Raw genomic sequence first — 19138 nt, 5'->3', positions numbered from 1 at the left:
GGTCCTCTTCAAAAAAGTGCGTGTCAATCGAAAGTCGAAATCTGTCGAATCTCTCGAAGTATTGAAGCCTCTTTTCTGCGATGCTGATTGGTCATCACGACGACGTTGCATTGCAGCCGGCTTCGTGCCGTTTGCGGCTGTCATTGCGGCGAATGACAGTCGAGTGACAGTTTGTACGAAAGGAGCAATAACGGGGTTATATCAGGTTAACAATTTTATAATATAAAATAATAAGCTATAATTTATTTTGTTTCTCAGGTAATGGTAATAAATATAACGAGTGTAGAGGGGGGGGAGTGAGAGATTGTGTGTGAGAAAGAGTAAGAGAATGAAAGATAGAGAGTGAGAGAGAATGTGTGTGAGAGAGAGAGAGAGAGGGAGAAAGAGAGAGAGAGAGAGAGAGAGAGAGAGAGAGAGAGAGATTGTGTGAGGAAGTGTTTTAGAGAGAGGGGGGATATAGGGAGAGTGTGAGAGAGAATGTGAGAAAAAGAGAGAGAGAGAGTGTGTGTGTGTGTGTGCGTGTGTGTGTGTGTGTGCGAGAGAGGGTATGAGAGATGGATTGTGTGGAAAGGAAAGTGAGAGATAGAAAAACAGAAAGAAAGAGGGAGTGAGGGAGATAGAAGGAGGGAGATAGAGGGGTGAAAGAGAGAGAGGGAGTGAGTGAGAGCGAGTGTAAGAAGGAGGAAAGTGTGAGAGAGAGAGAGAGACGGAGGAAGAGTTTGAGAGAAAGTATGTGAGGGAGAGAGTGTGAGAGAGAAAGAATGTGAATGAGAGAGAGAGAGGGGGAGGGAGGAGGGAAAGAGTGTGTGAGAGAGAGTCTGTGTATGAGAGGGAGAAAGTGTGAAAGTGTGAGAGAGAGAGAGAGAGAGAGAGAGAGAGAGAGAGAGAGAGAGAGAGAGAGAGGGAAAGAGAGAGAGAGAGTGAGGAGGGAAGAGATAGAGCTTAATATGGGCTTGAATAGAAATGTTGAACGTCGACATTTTCATTGGTTATACGGTTACGCGTTACTATCCAGAAAATGTGTCATGGAATTTTAAACTGTATGCGTCTAATACATCGTATGTTGGAGTCGGATATTATCGAACTTATATTATACTCCAGGGATTATTTTTTATTTATTATATTTATTCTGAACTTTAATATGAATAAGTTAAAGTCGCGCGCGCGTAGCGCGCGCTTGTAATGTTCTAGTGAAAGAAAAATGGCATCCTTTCAAAATAAAATTTACTCAGGAGCTAGCGGAATGTGATTTCGATAGAAGAAATGAGTTTTGCGATAAAATGATGCGTCGATGCGATAATAATAACACTTTTCTTCATAATATCATTTTTTCCGGTGAAGCTTCTTTCGAATTAAATGGAACGGTAAATCGTCAGTATTGCTGCTATTGGAGTGACGAGAACCCTCACTGAATGCGTGATCTTCACACACAGTATCCTCAAAAACTGAAAGGGTGGGCGGGTTTTTGCGTGGTATTATCGGGACCTTCTTTACTGAAGGAAATTTAAATGCGAACACATGTTTATATTTATCGCAAAATCAAATAGTTCCTCCTATTGACAATTTGTTTGACGGAAATATACAAAATATTTGGTTTCAACAAGATGGTGCACCGCCACACTATATAGTAGTAATGCGTCAATTTTTAACTGATACTTTCCGAAAACTATGGATAAGAAGATATGAAGAAATAGAGCTCCTACGAATGATTTGTAAGTCTAATGACAATTTACAAATATTTTATAAATTTATTACAATGTGTACGCAACGAAACCTGCTAACTTGGCAGACCTTAGAGAACGTATACTGTACGAAGTAAATCTTATCTCATCAGAAATGAGACTAAACGTTTTAAATGAATTTCATCTACGATTAGGTCAAGCAGCAAACGGAAGACAGTTTGAACACTTAATTCAGTAAAAACCCTATACATAGATACGCACGTGCGCACACATACACACACGCACACACACACATACACAGGCGCACGCGCGTGCACGCACGCATGCACGTACGCACGCGCACGCACCCAGGGGTATAAAGTCCGACCATGCAACTTCCACGCAGTACATCCTAGATAATAATACTAATGCTGGTTGTACCGTAAATTCTAAAGTTCATAACTCAGACAATTCTCAACAAAAATAGGTTATTAAGTAGTGTTTTGGAAACATCTCGCTGTCATCTTTAACACTGTAATAAAAAATGGGATGTTCCGTTTAAAAAAATCATGTTGGCCTTGACCTCGCCTTGACCCCTCCACTCAAGGTCAAACGGATATGATCATTCAATAGAACTTTTAAAACCCTACAACTTTGGTTCGAAATATTTTTCTCAGAAACATTTCGTTTTCGAGATATTTGATCGTTTTCAGATTTTTCTAGCACCCTGTATACCGTGTGTGCATAGATAATGAAAAGACAATATAGTCATTTATATATAGTATAGACATTTATTTTTTATTTTTAAACATGACATAAAAAATGCAGTTTATGACTAAGTTTATGATTTCGTTTTATATGCTTGTATGTTAAAAGCATAATTTTATCTTTATTGTTTCTTACTTACTGAAGGAAAATAGAATGAGTCAGCATGAAAGCATAATGAATTTAGCTTATACAGTGCGTGACAAAAGTTTCGGAACAGCAAATTATCTCCAAAAATATTGATTTATTTAAAAAATGTTCACAAAAGTGATAGAGCTTAAAAAATCTATTAGATGTTAATATTTATTTGACTTGAAATGACCTTGAGAAGAGTTATCAAGATAAAAATCTTAAGTAAAGACTTGTATTTTATAATATATCCTTATAACTGATAAACGTCGAGACATTTCCGAAATACTGGTTACAAACCTTTTTTTCGATGGAAACTTTTTGAATTATGAGTCTTCAAAGTTTAAGTATCGCATGCCATAGGAAAATATCACTTTTGGTATTACCCTTAGGTGATATTTTAGGCTTCCATGGTGTAAAGAAATGTTTGATTTGATCTTCGGGTTTACACCGCGTCCATCTTCGATTTGTTTCAATCGTTTCGTGAACATTCCAATCTTCAGAGAAGAGATCATCCAGAAACAATTTCAGGATAGCCAGTGTTTCGGAAATGTCTCAACATCAGCGAAGGATATGTTATAAAAATTAGAGATTTCTATTTCAGATTTTTACACTGATAATTCTCAAAATTATTCCAAGGCCAAATAAATACCAACACCTAATAGATTTTTTTAAATATGTCGATATTTTCTGAGATAATTTAACGTTTTGGAACTTCTGTCACGCATTATATATGTAAGTTTATGGTTATACTTAATATCGTGAACAAAGAACGACACGTCCAATATGACGCTAATGCCTGAAATACATTGAAACCTTTCATCCAAAGCAATAACGTAATTTTTGATAAAAGACGCTGCCAGAGGTCATAATAATACATAAAACTTAACCAGATAATATAAATTTGTAACAGACGTTCAAAAAACGTTTTACTAATTTTTAGATGTCTTTGAAATGTCTTCAAGATATTTTTTTAGAAATTTGTACTGATTAAGTACTGATTAGATACTGATTAGATAGAGATTGTGACGTCTATTAACGTAGGAAATGATTTATACTTATTATTAATAAAGAAACTTATATCTATTTCGAACCTAATGTTTATATTCGCTATTGCTAGAAAATCAGGAACCTGAAACATGTTTCTTCAGACTGCTTTGCACAGTTCGTACTACTTCATCAGATGCACTAACATACATCAATTTTCTTTGATTAATATTTTAAGGCTGCTATCCTCGCCGTAATCATTTTGAATTATGTCAAAAGCGAGGATCTATACAAAAATTATTACGGACTACGTCAGAATAAAAAGATATATTCATAAAATAACATTTGCAATCGATTCAGCACATTTCTAAAATGCTCCATAAATTGTTCTTTTGTCAAACCAATCAATAAATAGGTGAAAATTTTAAGTGATAAAATCATGAGAAAGGATAAATAAAAAAGGAAGGTTTCATATCGTGTTAATTTCATGATTATTGACTATTAAAACAAAAGAAAAGTTTTCGAAGCGTTTTAAAAAATGTAGTGAATCGTTTGTGCCATTTATGGTTATATCTTTTTATTTTAACGTAATTTATAGGAATTTTTAATATAGTTACTTTACTTACTTTTTGACGTCATCAACCAAGAATTCCGCGACAAAAGGCCAAGATTCTTAATAATAAAGAAAGCGTATGAAAAATGGTTCAAAACTCTTCTGTTTATTTTGATATGTCCTACCTGCATACGACTATTTTACTTAAACTTAAACACTTTGGTAAATACATCGACTTAATATAAATATAACATTTACAGAATATTAAGGAAACTGATTAAGATTGGCAAGATAAATAACAATCATTATATAGAATAAAAACTTAAACATAGGATGAAAAGTCAGAACCTTCCTAAAATTACTAATAAGTAATTACTAAATTTGTCGTTTTGTTAACATAAGTTCAACGAACGCGTATCTTACGATACTGTTACTTTGATGTTTATAGAAGGTGTTTACATGTTAAAAATTTAGTATATTTTTTATCGATAAGTAGTGCATAAAATTCAAGTTAGAGAATCCAAAATGCAACTGAATTAAAGAAGACTAGGAATTTTTGAAAGAGTTTTCAATTCTGTAATACGAAGATGTCAAGCGAGTGTAGAAATGCATAAAAGTCATACAGAACACCTTTTGTAAATATTACAGTAATAATAATGATGATGATGATGATGATGATGATGATATGATAAGATACTCGTTCATTAAACCTGTGTTACCAAAACCGAAAAACATTTGTGATTCTGAAAGTATTAATTCCTCGATCTGTTTGTATGTTTTCTAAATATTTTTTACTCAATATAATGCTATTTACCCCATAAGTCATGAACCTTTTTTAAACTTGTATAATGTAAATATAGAATCTTATATAATGTAAATATGAACAGGATGTGTTAAATCATGATGGCAATTTGATTCGCAGGTGTTGCCATTTTTGCTCCGTCGAAACAAGGAAGATGTGCTACAAGATCTGCCACCGAAAATCACGCAGGATTATTATTGCGATTTGTCGCCCCTGCAGCGTATATTATACGAGGATTCCCGCACACGGCATTCAGCTGCATTAATGTCCAATACATCTACCTCCTCGTCCTCGAACGATTCTCAGAACAACAGTCATGTGTTTGAGGCGCTGCGATATTTACGTAACGTGTGTAATCATCCTAAATTGGTACTCAACTCACGGCATCCATTATACCAAACGGTACGTATATTTTTTATGACATGTGTGATTTTTGTGTTATAATTTTTATTAATTAACATACACACATTTATTGTGTACATATTTATGAGACGTATCACAAATAGTAAATTTCTATTAAAATACTTTAGTTTCAACAACGCATGTAAACGATGGCGTGATAAGTTGATACGATTTCCATTGCATCAATTTGATATATCATTGTTTATGCGCATCACTGAAATAAAAATCTAATTTTGTATAAAATTATTAATTGATATACGTGTTGAACGATTGTTATTAACAAGGCCATAGCGTTAGCTTATATTGATCATTTGATGTTATATCAAATAATAACCTTCCATGAAGGTATAACCTTCCATAAAACTTCTGATCCTTCGTCGCGGAATTCTTGGTTAATGGCATCAGAAGTAAGAAAATCTATATTAAAAATTTGGAAATGGATATATCAAAATAAAGATACATCCGTAAGATGACACTTGTAATTGATTGAGCATATTTCTCAAATGCTCGGAAAACTTCTCATTTGTCCAAGTAATGAATAAATAAACAAAAAATAAATACAAAATCATGAGAAAAAGTATGTTGAAAAGAAAGTTGCACATTTTCTTAATTTTACTGTCATTTATTGTTAGAGCAAAAGAAAAGTTTCTGAAGCATTTTAGAAATATATTCAATCGATTGTAAACGTCATTTTAAGGATATATCTTTTCATTTCGGTGTAATTCCTAGTAATTTTTAGCATGGATTTTCTTGTCTGCTGTCATCAATCAAAAATTCCGTAGTGAAGAACCAGAAACCTTAAACTATTGGTGTAACAAAGACCATATTTATAAGCTCTGCGATATTATTCAATCTGTAATATTTTTAGGTATGCAATATGATGAAGCAACAGCAAAATACTCTAGCAGACATTGAGCATGGTGCGAAGCTACCTGCTCTCAAGCAGTTGTTGTTGGATTGCGGCATCGGACAACAAAACCAGCAAGCTCGCGGCAGCTCGTCGACTACGAGTACGGATAGTACACAGCAACAGCAGTTGGTTAGCCAGCATCGCGCTCTAATCTTCTGCCAGTTGAAAGCGATGTTGGATATAGTAGAGAAAGATCTGTTACGTATGCATCTACCGACAGTAACGTATCTGCGTCTCGACGGGAGCATACCCGCGGCACAGCGACATTCCGTCGTGGCACGTTTCAACGCCGATCCGTCGATCGACGTCCTGTTATTGACCACTCAGGTTGGCGGTCTCGGTCTCAACTTAACTGGCGCAGATACTGTTATATTCGTGGAGCACGACTGGAACCCGATGAAGGATCTGCAAGCGATGGACCGCGCGCATCGTATAGGCCAGAAAAAAGTGGTGAATGTCTATCGTCTGATTACCAGATCTACAGTGGAGGAAAAGATCATGGGATTGCAGAAGTTTAAACTTCTCACCGCAAATACAGTAATATCAACGGAAAACGCTTCACTGGACACGATGGGCACCGATCAGGTGAGTTTGAGGCATTGGGTGCGTTCACGACACTCAATGGTTGTGCAACTGTTGAGTGATGATTTCCTCTTGAACGCTATTGAGCGATGCGTTCATTCGCAACATGTTGAGTGAGCGGTCGCCATTTTTCTTATGATAAATATTCGTCACTACCTTTACTGATCAGTTTCCGATCCAACATGGCGCAGCCATGAATAAAGAAAATAACAAAGAAAATAGTCATATAGATCCAAATATATATAGCGGGGAATGTCAAGGATGATGTAGAATACATTGTAACAGACATGCATTATATTAATAAAAATATTTAATAATTACAACACATATAAGCATGTAGACAAGCCGTAATATTTAGTATGTTTATCTGACATTTTTTCCGCGCAACAAAATCGCGCAGAACTCTAATCAGTTACGTTCAGTGTTCTACTGCTCACTCATCGCTCACTCGGATGCTCAACTGTTGCGCAACTGTTAAGCTTCGTGAACGCACCCAATATTTATCATTGTCTATCTCGTCTAATCCCCCGAAATACTCAGATGTGTAATTGATGTAATTCGTTCAGTTGTTAGACTTATTTACGTTGGATAACGACAAAGACAAGAGATCGGCTCAACATGAAGACACCGCAGCAGGTCTACCAGGCGTCAGTCGCTCTATGCTGGATATCCTACCTGAACTTTGGGGACAACAGCAATATGACGATGAATACGATCTCGACTCATTTTTGTCTACTCTGAAGGCTGATAGCCAGTAAGCTTGTACCTCGAAAATTTGTTCAGCGACATGTGTGTAAATTAGAGTTCAGTACAATTGTCGCGTATGTTGTAGTCCAAAATTCGATACATAATATCAAGCGAAGTAGACAGGGTGACGGTAAAATTTAGAAATTGGAAGCAGTTAGTAACGTCAGACTGAAACTTAATTTTAGGTGACATCGATATAATTGTTATCGGTATAACCTACAGAATGTCCCGAACTTTTATGACTAAACTTTGAAACGTAATAATGCATGTTTGATCCTGTATCTAATTAGATATAAACCCAATTGAACAACTGCAATAACGAGTTATGTAAATATGTGAAGTGAATAAATGATTTTTTTATAAGGGCGATGTGATGTTAATAAAATATTTGCATGTAGAATTAACAGACATGATATTGACTGAAAAAAAGAGAAGTAAAAAGAAAAAATAAATGAGCAGTACAAAACAGTGTTTGAATTATACGAACGTAATCCACACGTTGATACGTATGGATTATTCATCTTTTTAATTTTTTTTGTTTTTTTTTTTTTTTTATGTAACTTCAATCGTTCCAATTTCTAGACTAATTTACTGCCACTCGTACTTTCAACAACTGTAAGAGTCGAATTTGATTAATTCTTGTTTGCGCATGATGCATTGACGCCTCAGGCTTGGCAATGAGCTGTTGAATATGATGACACATTGCAGTGACCAAAAGCAATCATTCTCGTGTAATTTAAATATAAAAAGCTACGTCTGATTAAAATTTAACTCCGATCTAGATTGGACTGATTCAGATGTATGCGTCCTCGTTACACGAAGCAATGAGAAAAAATAACACTACACACTCGTACCTAATCGTTAAATGATAGTAAATATAAATAAATTAAGGTATTTTGTAAGCGAGAGAGAGAAAGAGAGAGAGAGAGAGAGAGAGAGAGAGAGAGAGAGAGAGAGAGAGAGAGAGAGAAAGTATATGTATGTTCTGTTTAGTTGTAATAATTTATAAAAATGCCGATTACAATTATAATTCCGCATTTGTACCAAAACGTCGTTACGGTGCATAATTATTTATATATTATAAACTAGTCTTTTTTTTCTACACATGATAAATCAGTAAACGACAATACTATTTGTCTCTTACTATTCATGTTTTTCTTTTCTGTTTTCCGTCAAAATGAATGAAAATCATTCTCTGATGCCAAATTTCTTAGTCACAAACACCGCTACTATATTGCATCGCTCGTACACACCCGATAGCTCACAGTTTCGCTTTGTACATTACATCTATATTCCTCGCACCGAATATATTATGCGGATCCAAGTGTGCTTTAGTCGCACGGTAAAGAGAGACGCCCGCTTGGCCGACGGACTCGGAGTAAAACGGCGCCCGTAGCTTGCCGATGCCGTGGTGGTGCGACAGGGAGCCGCCGCTCGCGAGTATTTCCTCTCGCGCTGCGTATTCGATAGCCTCGTAAGTCTCAACTGGATTTTCCAGATCTGTGTATTTAAACGCCATGTAGAAGTACACGCAGCAGCCCGCGTCGTAGGTCTGTGTGACACGGCAGGAGATGAAATATTTGCGTATGCCGTGTGCTTCGCAGTCCCTGGCTACGCGTGACTTAACATTTCTACACAGTGACAACGTGCGATTCCAGGAAACGGAAGTCTCGAACGACTCCGCTAACACGTTGAACTCGAGCGCCAGGTCACGGATGTATCCAATTACGAACGTCAGCATATATCCACGCTCGCCGTTCGTTTCGCCCGCTGGAACACCGCCATACTTCTCGACTATGCTGTAAATCTTTCGTTCTTGCACTGTAACATCTGTCGCCACGTTACCCTCCATCAACAGCGTAGCCACGCATATCTGATCCCATTGGAAACCTTTTATGCCGGTGATGTACATTTGTTTGAGGCTTTGCAATATCATTTTGATCCAACCAGACTCAGGGCGTAGCGCTTGCCCAAGCTGGAATTGCTCGTTGTCCATTAAGCGTATACTGGCTGGCTGACATCGTTCCTTCGCGATCTGTACATATTGAAAGGGGGGATCTTTATATTTTATTTATTATGTATTATATACAGGGTGTCCCATTTTAATGTCCCACCCTAAATAACTCTTCAATATTGAAGTTTCAAGGAAAATGATCTGAATAAAAGTTGTAGGGATTTAAGTGAACTACCTTATGATGACCTTAACTTTGACCTCGACCTCTATTTTCACGGTCATTTGAAGGTCAACTTGCGTTTTTTAAATGGGAACTCTTATTTTTTATTACACTTTTTTTCTACTAGTTAATTTGAACAACTTTTGTCTAAAACATTTTTTTATTTGTCTAATATTTTTTGAGATATTTGAGGGAAACTTGATAACTTTTTCAATATTTAACTTACGATATCTCGCTAATTATTTGTCGGAAGAAAAAGTGGTATTAAACTTTCTTGCTTTATTTAGTCTCAAGAATATATTGTTACAATAGCGCCCTGATTTTTGTTAATTTGGTTTTGAAATTTTCAAAAGTCGGTAAGTTAACAAAAGTCAGGGCGCTATTATAACGATATTCTTGAGATTAAATAGAATAGGAAAGTTTAATACCACTTTTTCTTCCGACAAATAATTAGCGAGATATCGTAAGTTAAATATTGAAAAAGTTATCAAGTTTCCCTCAAATATCTCAAAAAATATTAGACAAATAAAAAAATGTTTTAGACAAAAGTTGTTCAAATTAACTAGTAGAAAAAAAGTGTAATAAAAAATAAGAGTTCCCATTTAAAAAACGCAAGTTGACCTTCAAATGACCATGAAAATAGAGGTCGAGGTCAAAGTTAAGGTCATCATAAGATAGTTCACTTAAATCCCTACAACTTTTATTCAGATCATTTTCCTCGAAACTTCAATACTGAAGAGTTATTTGAGGTGGGACATTATAATGGGACACTCTGTATAGGGCGAATGCAAAAGTTTTGATGGGTCTTGTGACAGAAAAATGCGCATGGACTAAGTAATTTTATTAAAACCGATTTATTCATTCTATCAAATAATTGCCATTGCTTTCTATTATTTCCATTCTTCGGTATATTATATATCTGCATATTTATAAATACTGCCTGGATCAATTATATCTTTAGTCAACTCACCAAAACTTGTACTCACCCAACATTTCGTATACGACAACAGATTGTGGTCCTTTATGTCATTGGTAAGATCAATTTTACACTAATTATTCGTCTTTCTCGTATACCGGACGAGTGACAAGCAAGAGAGAAACACTGCTCGAAGGTCTCGGCCGTTTGAATGCCGTTGTTTCTCACGATTAATTTAGGTGACGGCAAATAAGAATCCGTCAATTTTACGTCAAAATATTTTTCAATGTCTTTGTATTGGAATATTCTTAGCATTCGTCACATATCTCAATCATTTCTATTCAAAAGAAAATTTGGCGAACTCCTGTCTATCATTGTGTAAACAGATAACAAAAACCTAACTTTAAGATGAATCCCAATTAGTGATCAAGTAACATCACAGTGAAAATAAATTAAATTAATAATATATATATTAAGCTGAAAGAGTATGCAAAGTTGATTTTACTGAAATGCTTGAACATTTAGGAGTTTTAATTATGTTATATTTTTTGTTTAATTAATAAATATGGAAAGATTATACAAAATTAATTTATATACAGGGTGTCCGGAATGTGATCATTAATATTTTGTGTACTGGTAGATTGGGTGTAGCCGAGAAGAAAAATCATGTACCATAATGTCAAATTGGCAATAGTTATAGAGTTATTAATTGAAACATGTGAGCCAATGAGAGCGTAGAGAGCGCTGGGCGGCCGCCTCTTGTCGCTTGCGTTCGCTCGCTCGTCGTTCGCGCTCGCTCGCTCCTCGTCGCGCGCGCACGCCTCTTGTCGCTTACGGTTGTCTCTCGCCGCGCGAGGTAAGCCATCTTCTTATACACAGTCCTGTCGTATTCTTGTGCGCTCATTCGTTTACACATTTTAATTAATTACGGAATAAATATTGAAAAAATTGTAAAATGGCACAGGACTTTTTTAATTGTTTTAACGAGTTCCACCAGTACACAAAATATTAATGATCACATTCCGGACACCCTGTATATGTGGGACGTTCCGCGTCAACCGGATCACCGGCGCCCTCAAAAATTGACGCATCGGATTGGGACGTGTGAGGACTTGAATTATTTGTCTACTCGAATACTTTCAGAAGCAACATGGCCTTTCCGGAAATTCAAAGTGGTGGCTTCCAGGTGGCACTAAATATACCGAAAGACGCACGAGAACCATAATATATTTTCAATCAAATCATGAGAAACTCCGAGTTTTCAACAGAAAATACGATAACTCATATATTTTGATCCGCTAAATTCGAATCTAAGAATTACCCTTAATCGTCGTAATTCTTACCTAATCCCCAAAAACGGCTCAGAAACCTCTAAAAACGATCAAAAGCGGGTTCCCGATACTGCGTTGGATATAGAGCCATTCAAAATAAGTTCTAATATTAGTATTTGGTTCATCAAGTCTAAATTATATACTACGATCACCCTGGAACGTCACAGTTGTTCCCAAACCACAAAAAGGACCTTAAAAATTCTTAAAAACGATCTGATAGTAAGACTGTGATGCTGCCCAGTCGGTTAAGGCAAGACCAAACGTTGTCCGACCAGTTAAGGCAAGACAAAGCATTGCTCAGTTAATTATGCCTAGTTTCGTGCATTCTTACAATTTTCTGGTTCTCAAGCAACGTTCCGCTTTCGGCGATTGAGATATTTCTCTGATCTTATATGCCACTTTAGCCATAGGTTTTTGAGCACCCGAATATCGCATTACTTGCAATGTAAAGGATGTCCCAAAATTCACGCAAGAAATAATTTTGATAGAAAACACAGGTTTATAATTAAAAATTGGAAATTTTTTATTGATTCATAAAATATATAGTATAGGGTTATGTATGGAGTAGCATATCGGGTAAATGTCCTCCACGGCTTTGCTGGCACATATGCACTCTTTTGTTGAAATTTTCCATGACCGTTTTGCATAAATGTGGCCGAATTTCGTTGATACAGCGCTCAATTTCCTCCTTCAAGGCGTAGGTGATCGTGGACTTGTTGGCATAAACCTTAGACTTCAAAAAACCTCAAAGAAAAAAGTCCAACGGCATTAAATCGCATGATCTAGGCGGCCAAATCTGATCACCAAAACGGGAAATTACACGACCAGGAAATGACTCATGCAGTAATTGAATTGTTTCTCGGGCTGTATGGCATGTGGCACCGTCGTGTTGAAACCACATGTCGTCCACATCCATATCTTGCAATTTAGGCACAAAAAACTGAATTATCATATCGCGATAGCGAGCACCATTAACTGTTATTGCCTGACCAGTCGCATTTTCGAAGAAGAATGGTCCGATGATGCCTCCAACTCAAAATTCGCACCAAACAGTGACACGTTGTGGATGCATTTGTTTCTCAACAATCACTCGTGGATTTTCTGAACCCTAAATGCGACAATTTTGTCGATTAACCAAGCTATTAAGATGAAAATGAGCCTCATCGCTGAAGATGATTTTGTTCGAAAAATCAGCATCCACTTGTTCCATAATCCATTCAACGAACTCTCTTCGCTGTGGCCGTTTACCCGATATGCTATTCCATACATAACCCTATCCTGTATACTTTATGAATCAATAAAAAATTTACAATTTTTAATTATTAACCTGTGTTTTCTATCAAAATTACTTCTTGCATGAATTTTGAGACACCCTTTATCATCAGACCGAGGTATGAATGCTTTTGATCGTTTTTAAAAGTTTTTGAGCCATTTTTGGGGATTAAGTAAGAATTGCGACGTTTAAGGGCAATTCTGATCTTAGATTCGGATTTAGCGGATCAAAATATATGAGCTATCGTATTTTCTGTTGAAAATTCGGAGTTTCTTATGATTTGATTGAAAATATATTATGGTTCTCGTGCGTTTTTCGGTATATTTAGTGCCACCTGGAAGCCACCACTTTGGATTTCCGGAAAGGCCATGTTGCTTCTGAAAGTATTCGAGTAGACAAATAATTCAAGCCCTCATACGTCCCAATCCGATGCGTCAATTTTTGAGGGCGCCGGTGATCCGGTTGACGTGGAACGTCCCATGTGTATTTATATATATATATATGTATACATATATATACGAGGGCGGTCCGATAAATACTTAGCCTCACCGCCCGATGGCGCCACTATCGCAAGAGAAATTTACTATCGTGTAGTACATTCTCGTAGACGGCTACTGTCGAAATTTCAGCCGAATCGGACTCGTAGTTTTGTTTTGACCGCGTGTGGAAGCGGGCGTGTCCGCGGATTTTAGAAAAATGGAAAAAGAGCAATATCGGTCGGTGATTCGATTCTTGTTTTTGGAAGGGAAATCGCGCAGCGAAATCAAAGAGCGCTTGGATGCTGTGTACGGTGACTCTTCTCCTTCAATGGCGACCGTCAAAAATTGGTTTAACGAGTTTCAACGTGGTCGCACGTCGGTTTTTGATAAGCCACGCCCAGGTGCCCCGAAAACGGCTACCACGGAGGATAACATGACAAAAATCCACGATCTCGTATTGGCAGACCGCCGATTGAAGGCGCGAGATAGCTGAGACAGTAGACATCTCAAAAGACCGCATAGGTCATATCCTACATGAAATTTTGGGCATGAGAAAGCTGTCGGCGCGATGGGTGCCGCGTTTGCTCACTCCGGACAACAAGCGCAACCGTGAGACTACTTCAGAGCAGTGTTTGACGCTGTTTAAGCGCAATCCGAAGAAGTTTCTGCGTCGTTTCGTGACCGTCGACGAAACATGGATCCACTGGTACACACCAGAGACCAAGGAACAGTCGAAACAGTGGACTTCACCCGGCGAACGTGCTCCGAAGAAGGCGAAGACTGTCCTATCGGCCGGAAAGGTGATGGCCACCGTTTTCTGGGATTCACAAGGTGTGATCTACATCGACTACCTGGAGAAGGGCAAAACGGTCACAGGGCTGTACTATGCCGAATTATTGGGCCGATTCGACGCCGAATTGCAGAAAAAACGGCCCCATTTGGCGAAGAAAAAAGTGCTCTTCCACCATGACAACGCACCGGCTCACACCTCCGCCCTCGCCACGGTCAAATTGGTCGAATTGGGCTACGAACTGCTGCCTCATCCACCGTATTCTCCAGATTTGGCTCCGTGCGACTTCTTTTTGTTTCCAAACTTGAAAAAGTCACTCACCGGGCAGAAATTTGAGTCTAATTAGGTCTTCGCCACCACGGAGGCCTACTTTGCAGACTTCGAGAAAACGTATTTTTCAGACGGGTTAAAGAAGTTGGAGCATCGCTGGGTCAAGTGTGTATCGAGCTAAAAGGAGACTATGTTGAGAAATAAATCGCCACTTTTCCAAAATTTTCGTTTTTCTTTTGTAGGCTAAGTACTTATCGGACCACCCTCGTATATATATGTATACATATATATGTGTATTTATATATATATATAATATGTGTGCGTGTGCGTATGCGTGTGCGTGTGCGTGCACGTGTGTGTGTGTGTAATTAATTATATAATATTTATAGTAATTTATATTTTATAAAATATTGACAAGTAACTATTCAAACTATCACTGTCAGTAATACGTAATTATAATTATGTCTCAACATTTATTATTTTTACTATTACCAATGTTTACTAGCCCAATATATTGAAACTTATTATAACTAATAACATATAAAATCTGGAATAAAAGAATATATGTCTGGAAAAAATATGTATCCGTGTTAATTGATTTGTGAAAAGAAAACAAGCACAATTGTTACAAATAAGAACGTTGTCAATATTTGGGAGATTCATTTTACTCGAGAGAAAATGATATACACACCTCCCGTAATGCATGAACGCCATTTTGAAAATTCGGGAACACGACGCTACCGTATTTCACCACCCGCGGTAACGGTCTGATTTTCATGACGACCTCCGTGATGACACCTAAGGTGCCCTCGCTGCCGAGAATCATGTGATCGAAGTCCGGGCCGCAAGACACGCGGGGCACTAAACTGCCTCTCTCCAAAGTAATCACAGAATCCTCTGTCCTTCCGGTGACCATTCGTACTCGCACCATTAAGTCCTCAATATTACCATATGTATTCTTCTTCATACCGCTCGCTCTAGTCGCCACCCATCCACCTAAGCTGTTTGAAAAAAAAATTAGCTTCTATTCTAAAGGATGTGAATTATACAGTCTTTCACGCATGCAAATATGTTTGCAAACGCTGACTATAGTTCAAGGCTGGATTGCACATGTGCGCGAATATATAATTTAAATATGCACATCAATAATTAATATAAACAACGTGACATTTCATATGCTAATATAACTTCCTAGGTAGCAGACTAGCGTCAAATAACGAATCCAACATCGATAAGACGTTAGTAGAGTCAAAAAGATATATGGCTGTTACTTAGATTTTGTCGAAGATATTAATTTTTTTTGTTATTTCTCTCTCTTCTCCTTTCTCTCAGTATTTCATGTTGCAGCTTCATAAGAGAATAATGTATATCTTCTACTTAAAGACATGTCCCTTAAAATTTCTCAATTATGCTTTATAATATTAGGAGATTGAATTAGTTCTGGTCTTTAGCAATAAATGGCTTTAGTAATAAGTTAATAGTTAGTACGAATGTTGAAATCTAGCAATACTAAAAGATTTGACATTTCTCTATGACATATGACAGTTGACACGCTATTATCACTGATAGTAAATGTTTCATTGTTTATACGCGTCTAAAATAGATCGTATAAAATTACATTTTCGATAGATATTATTTTTTTTTTATTTGAAAAAATCGCCAACTGAAGTTCATGAAATGCTTGCTATTATTTATGGTAATCAAGCTTCATCATATCCCAATTGTAAATTTTAGTTTCAACGATTCAAAAGTGGTGATTTCGATCTAAATGACAAAGAACGTACCGATCAACCAAAAAAATTCGAAAATTCTGAATTGAAAGAATTATTGAATGAAAACACCGCTCAAACGGAAAAACAATTGGTTGAACAACTGAACATCGATAAATCAATAATTTATAAACGCCCACACGTCTACACATCTATTTTACACATTTATTCTAAACGACATGAACAATTCAAAAGGAAGGCAAATAGTTTCCACATGAATTGAGTGAAAGTGCCATTACAAATCGTTCGAATATCGCCATATGTTTGCCATGCTTGTCAGATAGAAAAAAGAGTTTCTTATCGCGAATTGTAACTGGAGATAAGAAGTAAAGTATTTTGATAATCCAAAGCGAAAAAAATCATGGATTAATCCAGGACAACATCGACACCAAAATGGAACATTCATGGTCATAAAGCAATGCTCTGTATTTGGTGGGATATGGAAAGTACGGTATACTATGAGCTTCTAAAACTGAATGAAACAGTTACGGGAGAGCGATACCAGCAACCATTGAACAAATTAAATGAGGAATTGATGCAAAAAAGGCCAGCAATAGCCAACAATAGACGCAAAGTGATTCTTTTGCACGATAATGCTCGTCCACATGTTACTTCAATTGTTAAATAAATAAATTGTTAAAGTTCGAATGGGAGATCTTTCCGCACCCAGCGTACTTTCTAAACCTAGCATCATCTGACCGATTTTACCCTCTATTCCAATAGATGCAACACGCTTTAGTAGATACACACTTCAATAATTACGAGGATGTGTAAAAATGGGTGTCTGATTGGATTACTTCGAAAGATAGATCGTTCTATTGTCGCGGAATCACTATGTTGCTAGAAACATAGAAAAAAGTTACAGCTAACAACTGAAAATATTTTAATTAATGTAAATTTAATCATTTCTTTAAAATAAAGATAAAAAGATTGACAAAATAAGGCCAGAATTAATTCAACTTGCTAATATATATTTTGTACTTTTTCTACGTAATACTGAAATATGCACTTTCATGGTATCCCATATTCAATTCTGAATAATCGTAAAGAGATACAAAATATATAGGTCGTAAATTAATATTAATTATACTCCGTGAATTTCCGTTCGTGTTAATAAAAATAATTTTAATTTTCTATTAATTTCCCATAGGGGAAACATTATTAGTAAATAATGTTAAATAACAAATATTAACATTGTTCGATAAACGACTTGCCTCACGGTGAGTGTTTGAGATTTTAGATATCTGGTATTCTAAATAAATAAAATAAACTGATTATAAGTTTTCAGAAAATTATAAAACGCATTTCAACATGATCACTATGTTGCTATTTAACATAGCGCCTATCTCTAATGACTTATATTACGTGGTACTACTATACAGGATGTCCCATTTTAAGTGTCCACTCCAAATATTTCTTTTATTTTTTATTTTAGAGAAAAATGGCTCAGACATGTTTAGTATGGTTTCGAGGGGGCCGTAAGATGGTACCATTGATTTGACCTTGAAGAGTCATTTGAAGGTCACGTGAAGGTTACCTCAATTTTTTTAGATGGTACTCCTTATTTTTTATTATATATTCTTGTAGCTAACCTCGAGAGCTTCCCAAAACACTATAATCAAATGTTTTTTGGTGAAGTACTTCTGGAGTTATAAAGCTCCAAATTTACAAAATTTTGATAAAAATACAAAATATTTCGTAAAACATTCACTTTCCGATAGTCTTATCTTACATGATCTAACCAGTCAAGGCAAGATCCGAGCATGATCCAACCAGTCAAGGCAAGATCCGAGCATGATCCGGCCAGTCAAGGCAAGATCCGAGCATGATCCAGCCAGTCAAGGCAAGATCCGAACGTGATTCAGCCAGTCAAGACAAGATCCGAGCATGATCCAGCCAGTCAAGGCAAGATCTTCTTTTGTGTACAATTACTTAAAGTGTTCAAAAATTTGGTCATTTACTTGTACGCATCTAGTCTATGATGAAAGTCGTCCCTAACTTTTTCAAGAACACCTAATTTTTCATTAATATTTCTGCAAGCCTGTCTGATCCGGTTTTTCATATTTTCAACGATTGTAGGCTTTTGCGAATAAACTATATCTCTAATGTAGCCCCAGAAATAAAAATCTAGTGTTAAGTCGGGTGATCTTGGGGGCCATTCTTGAACTCGGCTGTCCATACCAATCTACCTATTCGGGAATCTATTGTTTAAATATTGTGTAACAGCTCGAGATCTATGAGCCGGTGCTCCATCTTGTTGGAACCACATTCGTCTGAGTAAATCATTGTCGACATGTCTCAAGAGGTTGGGCAGGTCATCTTGAAGAAATCTTAGATAGATTGCTGCATCGAGATTTTCTTCAAAAAAATATGGACCAACAATAACATCTCCTGGATGCCTGCCCAAACGTTAATGAACTACTGCCGTTGGAACTCTTGGCTTCTCTGCCAATGTGGATTAGCATCTGAATAATAATGGCAGTTATGTCTATTAACGCCTCCTCTATTGCAAAACGTGGCTTCATCAGAAAAAAGTGTATCAGCAATGAACCAGGGATTTTGTTGGATTTGATCTCGAGCCCAGTTACAAAAACGTAC

General features: G+C 36.7%; 2 protein-coding genes across 3 annotated transcripts in view; one reads left to right on the top strand and one right to left on the bottom strand.

Annotated features, from left to right (window-relative positions):
- The first annotated feature begins 4383 nt into the window (after positions 1–4383).
- On the top strand, positions 4384–8376 carry LOC112589145 (TATA-binding protein-associated factor 172-like). Its single transcript, XM_025301312.1, has 3 exons — positions 4384–5299; positions 6168–6794; positions 7358–8376. Exons 1-3 carry the CDS (start codon positions 5162–5164, stop codon positions 7547–7549), a joined length of 957 nt encoding a protein of 318 aa, XP_025157097.1. The 5' UTR covers positions 4384–5161; the 3' UTR covers positions 7550–8376.
- A 130-nt stretch (positions 8377–8506) lies between these two features.
- Positions 8507–19138, bottom strand: part of Agps (alkyldihydroxyacetonephosphate synthase) — a 147049-nt gene continuing 136417 nt past the window's right edge. For both annotated transcript variants that reach the window (XM_025301324.1, XM_025301325.1), the window contains 2 exons: positions 15463–15772; positions 8507–9573 (listed from right to left, as the gene is read on the bottom strand). In XM_025301324.1, the coding sequence (XP_025157109.1) occupies positions 8800–9573; positions 15463–15772 (1084 nt within the window). In that variant the 3' untranslated portion in view covers positions 8507–8799. The remainder of the gene's footprint in view (positions 9574–15462; positions 15773–19138) is intronic.

This window comes from Harpegnathos saltator, unplaced genomic scaffold (assembly GCF_003227715.2).
Source record: "Harpegnathos saltator strain DR-91 unplaced genomic scaffold, Hsal_v8.6 scaffold41, whole genome shotgun sequence".
Lineage (NCBI taxonomy): Eukaryota > Metazoa > Arthropoda > Insecta > Hymenoptera > Formicidae > Harpegnathos > Harpegnathos saltator.
This window is presented reverse-complemented; position numbering and strand designations above follow the sequence as displayed.

Excerpts from the sequence above, each read along its gene's own strand:
- LOC112589145 (XM_025301312.1), top strand. The coding sequence starts at position 5,162 with ATGTCCAATACATCTACCTCCTCGTCCTCGAACGATTCTCAGAACAAC. Across the intron at positions 5,300-6,167 it reads GGCATCCATTATACCAAACG|GTATGCAATATGATGAAGCA; the intron begins GTACGTATATTT and ends TAATATTTTTAG. Across the intron at positions 6,795-7,357 it reads ACACGATGGGCACCGATCAG|TTGTTAGACTTATTTACGTT; the intron begins GTGAGTTTGAGG and ends TAATTCGTTCAG.